The 12,500-nt window shown below is 41.9% G+C and overlaps 1 protein-coding gene across 1 annotated transcript in view; it reads right to left on the reverse strand.

Annotated features, from left to right (window-relative positions):
- The window catches only part of nelfcd (negative elongation factor complex member C/D), a 54,912-nt gene that overhangs the window by 29,079 nt on the left and 13,333 nt on the right, over positions 1–12,500 (reverse strand). Inside the window, exons 6-8 of the mRNA XM_048255654.1 lie at positions 10,521–10,673; positions 8,313–8,443; positions 6,878–7,043 (exon numbers count right to left, since the gene is read on the reverse strand). Of these exons, the coding sequence (XP_048111611.1) occupies positions 6,878–7,043; positions 8,313–8,443; positions 10,521–10,673 (450 nt within the window). The remainder of the gene's footprint in view (positions 1–6,877; positions 7,044–8,312; positions 8,444–10,520; positions 10,674–12,500) is intronic.

Genomic DNA, 12,500 nt, shown 5'->3' on the forward strand with positions numbered 1-12,500 from the left:
CAATCCCAGACGCTCACATTGCATGTTTGTTTGTAATGGACGCAACCGCTGGTGATACGCTTGTCATAGGCCCAAAACCGTGGATGCTCCGTCACCTCGGGCACCCACTGAAAACATCGAGCACCCGTGTGCCAGCTTACAGTCCGGCTAAATTTACATTCATTTAAAATCAAACATCGCAGTTGATGTTAAATTCAGCATCTCTCATAATGTGATTGGCTATGTTGCTGTCAATCCCTACTCCATATACTAACCACCAATGAGGCGTCTCATTATGAAAATTCCTGATACTTCCCACCTGAAGAATTAGCATAAGGCTTTGTCGGATCTTCAGCCCCAAATGTTTAAAATGTATATAGCCCTGAATATCATTTTAAAAGTAGTCTGACAAAGCTTATTGTTTTGTGACACAGCTAAACACTGGTACCTTATAGAGCGTCTATAACATAGCCTAGGTGGTCGCAACTCACAAAAGTAAAGCAGATAGAAAGAACTCACGCAAATCTAGCCTACAACACGCAGACAGCTTCATAGGGGAGAGAGAGCGCGCGCGCTGTGCTTTATGATTGTTGCCTTCTGATGGTATCGTGCTAATTCACTGAACTGCATTAGGTGACACAAATGGTATTGCCTTTATCTTATAACTCCTTGTCTGAGAGACTACCAGGCCTATGGTTTTGAAAAGTCAGATGTTCCCTGACAAAGACATTGAAAATTAAGAATGTTCATTGACTTAAAAATACAGCTAATTTTTGCAAACTCCCTTCATTCAACCCTTGAAGACATCAGCGGTCTGGTGCGCTATGTAGATGGTTTCTCATTACCATTTAATTTCTCAGAATTTCGGTCTACTAGACCTACAATAACGTCATCACCAAATACATTTTTTATTTTTAGTTGATCAACCACAAAGAGTAGCATAGGCCTACTGTGCACAGTGCACTGACGACCGTAGCAGCCCAAGGTAACCAGTTGTTGTAGATGAAGGGCAACCACTTGTTTCAGATAGCCTGGACAACATGTTACCTGGGTGTTGCCTACGTTATTAATTGATGGTGGCCTACAATAGTTAATTGTATCGCGTAACAGCCAGGTATTAGTTGGCTCAAGGAGTAGGGAATCAGGCTGGATGTGTTGCTTTTGCGGGATTGAATCCACTTTAATGCTAGTTTTCAAACATATTTTTTTACGTCTTTTGTCTGAGTGGCTGTAATGTAGCCGAGCGCTCATGGCGTATGAAAAGCGACTTCAAACCGCCTAAAACAACTTGTTTGTGAATGTCTGACAACTGCTGCAGCGCATGCACGCGCAAGAAAACCAGTAGGTGGAGAAACCAGAAGGCACGCAACACCGGAACGATTTTAAGGCTATTTCGCATAGGCTACTCAATGGTGCTATTTCACATGCATTATAGCGACCCCCACTCACCGGGATTAGGTGGAAGGTGTTAATGTGTTAACGTGTTAACGATTGGTGTAGCTTACAGTGGACTAGGGCTGTCAAAATTGCTCAAAAAGACGTTCGAATATCCCCTCTAAAATAAACACATGTATTCGAATATCTTGGAATATCTAGGCTATATTATTTGCGCATTATGTCATCTGTTTTTAACTTTTTGGAAACTTTTGAATTAACTGAAAGAAGATAAATATTTTTCGTTAGTTTTGGAAGTTTTTACGTAGCCTAAAATGGCTAGTTCCGACAAAGCCGAAATTAAATGTAATGTTAGTTGTAAACAAACGGGCTATTTGGTGAGGCTTGGCCTCACAGATGCGCTCGTGCCTTAAATGGCAAGAAAAATCTTCACGATATAGGCCTATTAACTGACCGCCCGATTTCACGTTGGCATAAAGGGGGGGCCATCAGACATTTGTTCCCAAGGGTCTATGAATTGTTAATCCGCCCTGCCCCCAACCTAACTAACTTTCCACCTCTGAGACAGCTCAAAAGAAGTCAAGAGGACTCCTAACTAAGACCTACTTACTGTAGGCTGCGCAAACCACAGGCCTTTTTTTTGGGCAAGCCAGTATTCGAGGCAGGCCTTCTGTTGAAGAATTTTATATAAATCCTGCGCTAACAGTAATCCTCCTACCCCCCGCTACCACAGCTGTGGATAGTGTGATCATTTACGTCTTCACAAAAATAACAACTTGCCAGATATGCCTTCATATCTTTGGGCTTCATTCAGCATTTTGTTCTTCCACTGGAAATTACTCTTCTACATTTGCTGCCTGCTGCATCCTTTCTGTTTGTATTGTTTAGAAAACGTTTGACGTCTTGAGTTAATGCATTAAACATTGTTTGCTGGTAACCAGCCACAAATAGCCTACAGATTATTGCGTGCGTACATTCTCTATTCTCTCCAAAATGTGCCCGTTCTATAGGCTGGCCAAGTGCGTAATTCTGCGGCATAAAGCAGATGTATTTGTTTATTGTACAGAAAAATAAAAATAACCTGTCAAGCAGTCAATAAGTAGGGCAAATTAATATACGAAACCAAAACATAGTTGTCTAAGCCTCTGCTGTGATGCCAAACCCATGAACAAAGACGCATTGATATCTGCAATAGAGTTTTTTTTTGGCGAAACAAACTCACAGCCGAACGTTGCAATAAATACATAGACCATCTGGACAAAGTCATCAACAGAGTCATAGCACTGAAGGGAGAGGCAACTGGCATGTGATCTCCCCATGGGCCAATGGATGTACAAGTTTTCTCCTGTGCTTACGATATTTAATCCAGTGTTTTGTGAAGTTGGAAAATTCGTTTTAACAAATTTTTATGATAGTAGCCTATACAAAAAGTACTTCATACTATCTTAATTGCTTTATACTCAATACTTGACCAATGGCTATTGCATCTGTCTATTGAAAGTGAGAATGTGGCAAGTGATCTACTGTATAAGCTTCATAAAATAAAATAAACAGATTGCTAATGGCCTACAAGCTGATCTGGGGTGCGTTTCCCGTAGCCTACAACTACGGAGGTTAGCTTTTTTCTAACACGATGCATCGTTCAACTAACCAACATGTAAGTTCGACTGTTTCCCATAACTGTCGCATTCTACATAGTACTTTTGTAAGTTTGGACCATGATAGATTCCAAACTTCAGTAGTCTGACTAAGGTGGTTAATGACGTTTAGTAGCACGTGAGCGGGCACCTGCACATACTTCTGTATGCGTGCGTTAAGGCCCGGCAGATGACAGCCGTTGCACAGCAGTTACCAGTCCCCTGTCCAAGAGTTGAATCTGTTAAGATTTTGACAACAATATTCACATCGTTGTTTACCTGTGTTTATCTTTTGTACAGATCATATTATCAAAATCAGAATCAGCCTTCTTGGCCTGGTTTTGCGTAAACTAACAAGCGCGAATCCCCCCTCCATGAAAATCAAAGGCTACATATTCTCAGCTGACTCGTCAAAAGTCGCTTTCCCACCTTATTATTATCTGCAGTTGTGACTTTGACTTCCGTAGGCACGCGGGCTGCAAATTGACTTTAATTTATGTATTTTCTGCCTTGGGCATTTTAAAATATGGATGTATGGTGGTTAGAAGTGTAAATATCAATTAGAAACCTAAATATATTTATAATAATTAATTTGTAAACAAATAACTGGCGCCAGTGACGCCTTTGACATGAAAATCCCCCGAACTATGCTTCTACTGCAGCATTCTACCACAGGTCGAGAGGTGAAGTTGTAACTACAATAACTTTTACGATAGTGGTTTAACGCTCGTTGCTACTATGGTTTTGGGAAACACTAACGTGAGTGTAACAATGCATTGGACTATGTAAGTTCCACCACCATAGTTCAAACTATCGCTTTGAAACAGTTTTGTGCATTTCACATAGTTTCAACCATGTTAGTTGCTAATGTAGTTAGCTTTTGGGAAACGCACCCCTGATGTCTGATGTGTGATCAGTGGAATATGGGGAGAAGTGGCAGTGTTTTTTTTATGCCCGTCTGCAGAAGTCAGCCAAATATGAATGTAATTCTGCGGCATAAAGCATATGTATTTGTTTATTGTACAGAAAAATAAAAATGACATGTCAAGCAGTCAATTGACTACATTGCAGTCAAGAAGTAGGGCAAATTAATTTACGAAACCAAAGCGTGGGTCATAGTTGTCTAAGCCTCTGCTGTGATGCCTGTTAAAAACGTCGCTAGATAGTATTAAATCGCCAACAACATTGTTTTCTGCAGAAGGCTACCCAAGGCTACAGATTAATTCTGAACAGTTATTTTGTTACCACTGTGTTGTCAAGCCTTAAGCCATACCCAAGTATCCTAAATCGAGGTAATGTTTAATTATGCATGATTTATTTTGTTATTGAATTCGTAGGCTGGGATTCCTCTCGGCAACAATTATGTTTAATGGTAGCTTTTTCAGAAGGGGCGACAGGCAGGCTATTGACAGAGCGACGCACAAGTGGCTGAAGGTGGTACTAAAGTTTCACGCAGCTTCACGCTGCTTAATGCGCGACTGAAGTGGCCATTTGAAAACAACGCCCACTGTACATGTATCTGTGTGTGTGTGTGTGTTTGACCCATTTCCTATTTTCACCCCCTTAGGGCCTGGACACACCAACCCAACAGCCGACCGTTGGCAGAAAAGCAGTTGGACTGACCAGTCGGCTCCCGTCTCCCTGAGACGGTCAAAAAAATGCGGCGGAGCACAAGCCATGTCGAGTGTACGTCCTGAACGTGACGTCATACATTACGTCTACATTACTAACGTCCTGTGCGTAACGTGATACATTATTAACGTCCTGCACGTAACATGATACATTACTAACGTCCTGCTCGTGACGTGACACATTACATCTACATTACTAACGTCCTGTGCGTGACCTTGATACATGTCACATTACTAACGTTTGCAGTAAATGAAAAGTGAATGGGAACTGCCAGTGGTGTTCGCTAGCTAGGTAGCAACTAAGGACTTTGGTTAAACTTGTATGTCGTTGCAAACTAACCTGAACTAAAATACGTTCAGCAACTGTGTGGTCTACTAGTTTTAGCAAAAGTATGTTATAGTTTATCAAAATGGGGTCATAACTTGCATGGCTGAAGGTTAATGGTCTGAGAATGTTTAGTCAAGGGCTAGGCCTCCACCAATCAGATTGGCCATTGAGGCCGACGGCCACTGGCCGATTCGACTCGTGAAATCGGCCAAAATGAACGCTGACTCCAACTGACGACGGCACGGGACACACCAAACCGACTCGAGTCAATGATCTCGCACGACTCTCGCACGACTCCTGTTAGTACGACCAGCTGTTAGTACTGTCCTGAGTGTGCAGCCGTGGCCCACTGGTTAGCACTCTGGACTTGTAACCGGAGGGTTGCCGGTTCGAGCCCCGACCAGTGGGCCGCGGCTGAAGTGCACTTGAGCAAGGCACCTAACCCCTCACTGCTCCCTGCTCCCCGAGCTAAAGCAGGCCGCTCACTGCGCCGGGATTAGTGTGTGCTTCACCTCACTGTGTGTTCACTGTGTGCAGTGTGTTTCACTAATTCACCGATTGGGTTAAATGCAGAGAAAAAGTATAAAGTACTTGTACTGTCCTGAGTGTGTCCTGTTAGTACTGTCCTGAGTGTGTCCTGTTAATACTGTCCTGAGTGTGTCCTGTCCTGAGTGTGTCCTGGGTGTGTCCTGTCCTGTTAGTACTGTCCTGGGTGTCCTGTCCTGTTAGTACTGTCCTGGGTGTCCTGTTAGTACTGTCATGAGTGGAGTCCTGAGTGTGTCCTGTTAGTACTGTCATGAGTGTGTCCTGTTAGTACTGCACTGAGTGTGTCCTGTTAGTACTGCACTGAGTGTGTCCTGTTCAGTGTTGTGCGTGAACGAGTTCAAAAGAACGCGTTTCATTGAACACGCTGTTTTTTTTCGTGAACGTTGAACACATTTTTTTAATAAAGAACTTGAACGCGAATTTGGATTCACATTATGGGTCATGAACGCAGACATCACTTTAAATGAACGCTGGAATTTGTTAACTGAGTGACATCCTTTTTCTCTTTTGAAACGCAACGAGAAAGTTCCTCCCTCCTGTATTCGCTGGTGCCGCTTAAATCATGTATCACCAGGCAGAAATGGTTTTGACATTGTGTGCACAATGCATTGCGGGCAACGAGGTCCGGCTGAGAATAGTTGAATAGCATACTGGCTTCCGCGACAACGCTACCAATGGATAAATTGCAGCAGAGGGGTAGGCATAGCAACGCCAGTAGCAGCAGGCAACGACAGCGCCGAGGGCTGGATTTCAGTATAGAACTGGTCTAACTTGTCTGCAAGTTTCATCACCTGGTAAGAAACCCACAATTGCAGTGTCATGAGCAAATGTCTAATGAGCAGCTTCAAAGAACGATAGTGATTTCTAGCTCAGAGTGTGAAAAAAAGTATTTATTTAAATATCTCACTCTAAAAAAGTAAAATTAACTGAACTTTGAACTAGTTCAGAATTAAATTGTGAACTTTGAACGTGAACTGTTCACTTTGAGCATGTATGAACTGAACTTGAACTAGTTCAGAAAAGCTGTGAACTGGCACAACACTGGTCCTGTTAGTACTGTCCTGAGTGTGTCCTGCTGGTACTGTCCTGAGTGTGTCCAGAGACAGTTACACACTGTCCTGTGATAACCATGACTGTCCTGTGGACCCTCAGACACACTGTTCCGTGACACCCATCACTGTACTGTTTTTTACGTAAATAAGTGTGTGCATGTGTGTGTTTGCTTTTGTGCATATGTGTGTGCGCGTGTGTGTGTATGTGTGTGTGTATACAGTATATGTCTGTGTGTGTATATATATATATATATATATATATATATATATATATATATATGTATATGTGTGTGTGTGTGTGTGTCTCACCAGCTCCACAGGGGGGGGGTCCATGCTGCTGAACATTTTGAAGAGGACGGTGATGTCAGCAGGGTTGAGGGCTCCTTTAGACAGCATGGCACCCAGAGCCTGGCACGCCCGCGGGTACGCTGCAGCCGTGCTCAACGCCAGCGTGATCTGACTGGCATCATGACCCCTACACACACACACACACACACACGTTACAGAGTTAACACACACACGTTACAGAGTTAACACACACACACACGTTACATAGTTAACACACACACACGTTACAGAGTTAACACACACACACACACGTTACAGAGTTAACACACACACACACACACACACACGTTACATAGTTAACACACACACACACGTTACAGAGTTAACACACACACACACACACACACACACGTTACATAGTTAACACACACACACACGTTACAGAGTTAACACACACACACGTTACAGAGTTAACACACACACGTTACAGAGTTAACACACACACACACACACACACACACACACACACACACGTTACAGAGTTCACACACACACACACACACACACACGTTACAGAGTTCACACACACACATTACAGAGTTAGCAAACACACACACACTCACACACGTTACAGAGTTAACAAACACACACACATTACAGAGTTAGCAAACACACACACACACGTTACAGAGTTAACAAATGCACACACACACACACATTACAGAGTTAGCAAACACACACACACACACACACATTACAGAGTTAAACAAACACACACACACACACACACACACACATACACACACGTTACAGAGTTAACACACACACACACAAACATTACAGAGTCAGCAAACACACACACATACGTTACAGAGTTAACACACACACACACAAACACATTACAGAGTTAACAAACACACACAGACACACTACAGAGTTAACAAACACACACATACTACAGAGGTAACACACTCACACCCAGAGCCCACAGAGCCTGACACCCCACCAGGTGTGTGTGTGTGTGTGTTTCTGCTCCTCATAGCCGATCCTCCCTGTGTGTAGCCGATCCTCCCAGTTGGACTACTGTTTGCACCTTCACCATGACACTCACTCCTTTTAGCACCTCACCAGTCCTGGCCCTGTCACTACAAGCGTCTTGATCACCCTCAAGCACATTGGACTTTCTTAATTTAACTTATATAGTGTATTTAGTATTTAGTTTTGTTAGTTTTCTTATCCGTCTTATCTTCTACTGTCTTATTGTACAGTGGAGTTTAGTTATATGTTTATACTTATACTTATGTTTACCATTTCTGCTGCAAGTGCATGTTGTGTGTTATGTCTGTATGCTACTGAGACCCTTAAATTTCCCCTTGAGGATCAATAAAGTATCTATCTATCTATCTATCTATCTATCTCTATCTATCCCTGTGTGTGTGTGTGTGTGTGTGTTTACCTCTGATGAGCTGATTTCTGCACCTCCTGGCCGATGCGCCTCATAGCCGATCCTCCCTGCTCCTCCTGGGCCAAGATGGACATCATGGACTGAGCAAATAGGTACGTGTGCTCCCCGTGACACACCATCTTCTGCTCACACACACACACACAATCAGATACAGATAAATAAACACACACACACACACACACACACACACACACACACACAATCAGATAAATAAACACACACACACACACACACACACAATCAGATACAGATAAATAAAACACACACACACACACACACACACACACACACACACAATCAGATACAGATAAATAAAACACACACACACACACACACACACACAATCAGATACTGATAAACACACACAACCAGGTATAAATATAGAAATACACTAGAGCACGACCGATTTATCGGCGGGCCGATATTATCGGCCGATATTAGGCATTTTCCAAACTATCGGTATCGGCCTTTATAATGGCCAATAAATTAATATTTTAAAAATAAAATAAAAACGGACGAAACACCCTTCAACCATGTCATGAGTGTTGGCATTGTATAGTTTGTCCACCAGAGGGCACTCTACACTCTACACTCGTGTATAACGCGCCACACATCCTGCAACCTGCTGATCCAGCCAGAGTCGGGCAGAGAGAACCAGTTATCCGCGAGTGAGATCATGAAGTGTGTTCATGGTGATTTGGTCACGATACTTTGCTTGAATAACAATCAAAAAGAACATCCCCATCAGTTCTCTTAATTAGCTAGTAATTACGTTACGTTGTTACAGTGTAGTTGACTGTCTGTCCTTTTAACTTCTGACAATGTGACTGAAGATGTATTTCTTTAATAGCGTGACAGTTATAGCAGTGAGACGTATCATCTCTCCCGGCCTGTTATTTTGAAATGATGTTTTACAATTTGCAGTATGACATTATCCATTGTTAAATTATGGCTCATCATAGACTAGCTAACCACAAAGCTAGCTAATGCCATGAATATCAGTGGAAGACCGCTAACGTTAACATTAATGAGCTTGGAAACCACAACGAACTTATTCTGCCCAAATAAAATAATGATTACTGTATTTATAAGTAGTATATCTGTAGTTACAGTCCCTGCATTGTAAAAAATGTAAGTTAGGACGCATGAGGAGTGAACATTTAGACATAGAAAAAAGTATCAAAACGTAGTTTGTGCAAAACGAGTTTGTGCATAAAAGTTACTTTTTCTTTACACGCAGAAATCCAATGACACCAAGTGTGTTTCAGACTGTCGCTCAGCCGCTGGCATTAACAAGTTACATAATGGATTTAGATCACTAAATAGTAGGTTTTAGAAGGCAGGCAGCAACTGATGATTGAAAATGGTTTGATGTAGCTTGATGGAAATAATTTTAAAAGTGCAGGTAAAGGGATAAGCAAGCTGACATTGTAATTATAAGGTATCTTATAAGGCAATAGGGACTAATTATTACACACGCACACTCAAACATTTAGGAGTGACCTTTATCTTGTTTAATGATAATACAAATGATGATGATAGTAATAATGTCATCATTATTTTTTTTTTGTAATTATTAAGTCTTAGTTCAAAGTTATATTCATGAAGCTTACCAAGTATTTTAATACTGGTAACTTTGATTTAGTTGTTGTTGTTATGGTGTTTTTGTTCAAAAGACTAAGTTTCATATCTTAAGTTTCTATTTTTATACATTTTATTTATCAGAACTTTAATATATTTCGATGTTCCTCTGTTCCACTGTGACAATATTATTTAAAAATAAACAAGTTTGTTTTTAAAATGCATTATCATATTATTTTAGTCAATACTCATAAATAACTACAAATAACTAATGTTAGGAAATCTGTTAATGTTTTGTTGCGGCGTTTTGAAAAAAAAAAAAAAAAAAAAAAAAAAATTATATATATATATATATATCGGCCAATATATCGGAATATCGGATTTTTAAATCAACAAATATTTGTATCGGTCTTCAAAATCCTTTATCGGTCGGGCTCTAAAATACACACACACAAACAGCCAGATACAGATATGTATATACACACACACACATACACACAATCAGAAGCAGTGATGTCAACACCAGGTTGTGTGTGTGTGTGTGTGTGTGTGTGTGTGTGTGTGTGTGTGTGTGTGTGCGTGTGAGTGTGTATGTGTGCGTGCGTGTGTGCTCCTCACGGCGAACTCGGGCAGGTTCTTCTCCAGGTTGTCCTCTCCTCCGTCCAGCAGGGTGGCCAGGGAGGTGCGGAGCACGCGCGAGAACACCTCCAGCTGCTGGCACGCCGTCGACACACTCGTGATCTCGCCCTGGTAGCCTGCGTCCGAGATCAGCTGCACACACACACACACACGCGCACACACACACACACACACACACACACACACACACACACACACACACACACACACACACACACACACACACACGGACACACACACACACACACACAATATTTTGTAATACACGCAGACAAGACGCATCGGACACACACACATGCGACATTACGCGGCTAAGATATCGCGACGTTATTACGCACACACACATACGGTGACACACACGCGCGCGCACACACACACCCACCATATCTATGTTCAGTTCACGTGTAACAGTGTGAGTGTAAACATTTTTTGTTATAAAGATCACATATATAATTCATAATATAATTCAAAAATCACACAATCATTGAAGTTAAATTTAAACAATTTTTTTGTCTTTCATGACAAAAGTAGCCTAAATTCATTTTTATATCAGTCAGTAGGAGCCAATAGGCCTACTAGGCTAGTTTAACTGTATGGAGCATAAGCAAATTATTGACAAGCTCAGCTGTGATGGCAAGTAAAGGAAAAGTAGGAAACATGATGGATCAAAAACATCCATGCAATCATGGCTCCAAACTGGAAGTATTACAAGGAGAAATGTGGTGAATATGTCAAGCAGAAACTGAAGTTGGTGACAATTAGCCCCGCACAAGTGACTAGTGAAGCGTCCATAGCACCAGCAAGCAAACGACGCAAACCAGGATGTTCAATATACAAAATGTTAAAATTGGCCAACTGTTATATGTCATAATGGTGGCACTTGGAGAGCCAATTGTTTTCTGAGGTGGTACTTATTGTGAAAAGTAAGAACCACTAGCCTTACAACATGGATGAACAATTGATTTTATGGAGCGGCGCCGACCAAATAGAACTGAATCGTGATTTACACGGCGGAAAAGTGCGATGCTATGCTGGTGGGCAAAGTTGTATTGAGAAGAATGGAATCTAATGTAATTCACCCTTTGCTAAGTCCCGCCCTCCTTAGTTACTGTTGCTCTGCCGGGACCTTTTAATGAAATGTCATTTACAAAGACATCGTACCACACTGAAAGGTAATATTTTGTCACTAGCAACCTACATCTGTCCTCTGTCAAATACAGTTGCATTTTCAGCTCTGAACAAAACCGTTCATGAGTTATTTAAGGAGAAGTGGAATGTGCGTTTTGTTCCATTCGTCCCTCCTGATCAGGACAAATGAAACAGCATGGGGGACGAAAGAAACATACCATTTAAGCTATGTACTTCCCACAACTTCAATATTTGACAACATATCATAAATGGTATTTCAAATTGGTGTTATTTTAGATAGATCGCTGACGGGATATACCTCTTGCTGAAAGTCTGTTAACAACTTCTTGCCGTCATCGTGAAGCGTGTATTTCGGGGTTATGGAAATATCATGCAATATGCCACCTTTGTATAGTTAGAACAATATGTGCTCCCAATTATATCATGTTTCTATAGTGTAACATGTTAGTTCACTGTGTCTTTACGTGGGTTAGGGCACCACACATCCAAATAAGTGGCCTTCATGACCCACAGGCCTTCAGTCTCCACAGGTTAACATGGCAAACCTACAGGCCTTCAGTCTCCACAGGTTAACATGGCAAACCTACAGGCCTTCAGTCTCCACAGGTTAACATGGCAAAACACGAAAAGTTTGCCAGACCCCCCCGTGCCTCATAATGGGTCGCTAAGCCACGATCGGCCTGTGGCAGTTTTCGGGAGTGGCTTAGCGAAGGGTCGATTGAATGTCGAAAGCAGAGTGCACCTAGCGAACGCTCTAAAGCACCATTCAGCCGACCGGGAGTTCAGAACTGCGTTGGTGTTTATTATCTC

The sequence above is a fragment of the Alosa alosa genome, chromosome 10 (assembly GCF_017589495.1).
Source record: "Alosa alosa isolate M-15738 ecotype Scorff River chromosome 10, AALO_Geno_1.1, whole genome shotgun sequence".
In the NCBI taxonomy this organism is placed as follows: Eukaryota; Metazoa; Chordata; class Actinopteri; order Clupeiformes; family Clupeidae; genus Alosa; species Alosa alosa.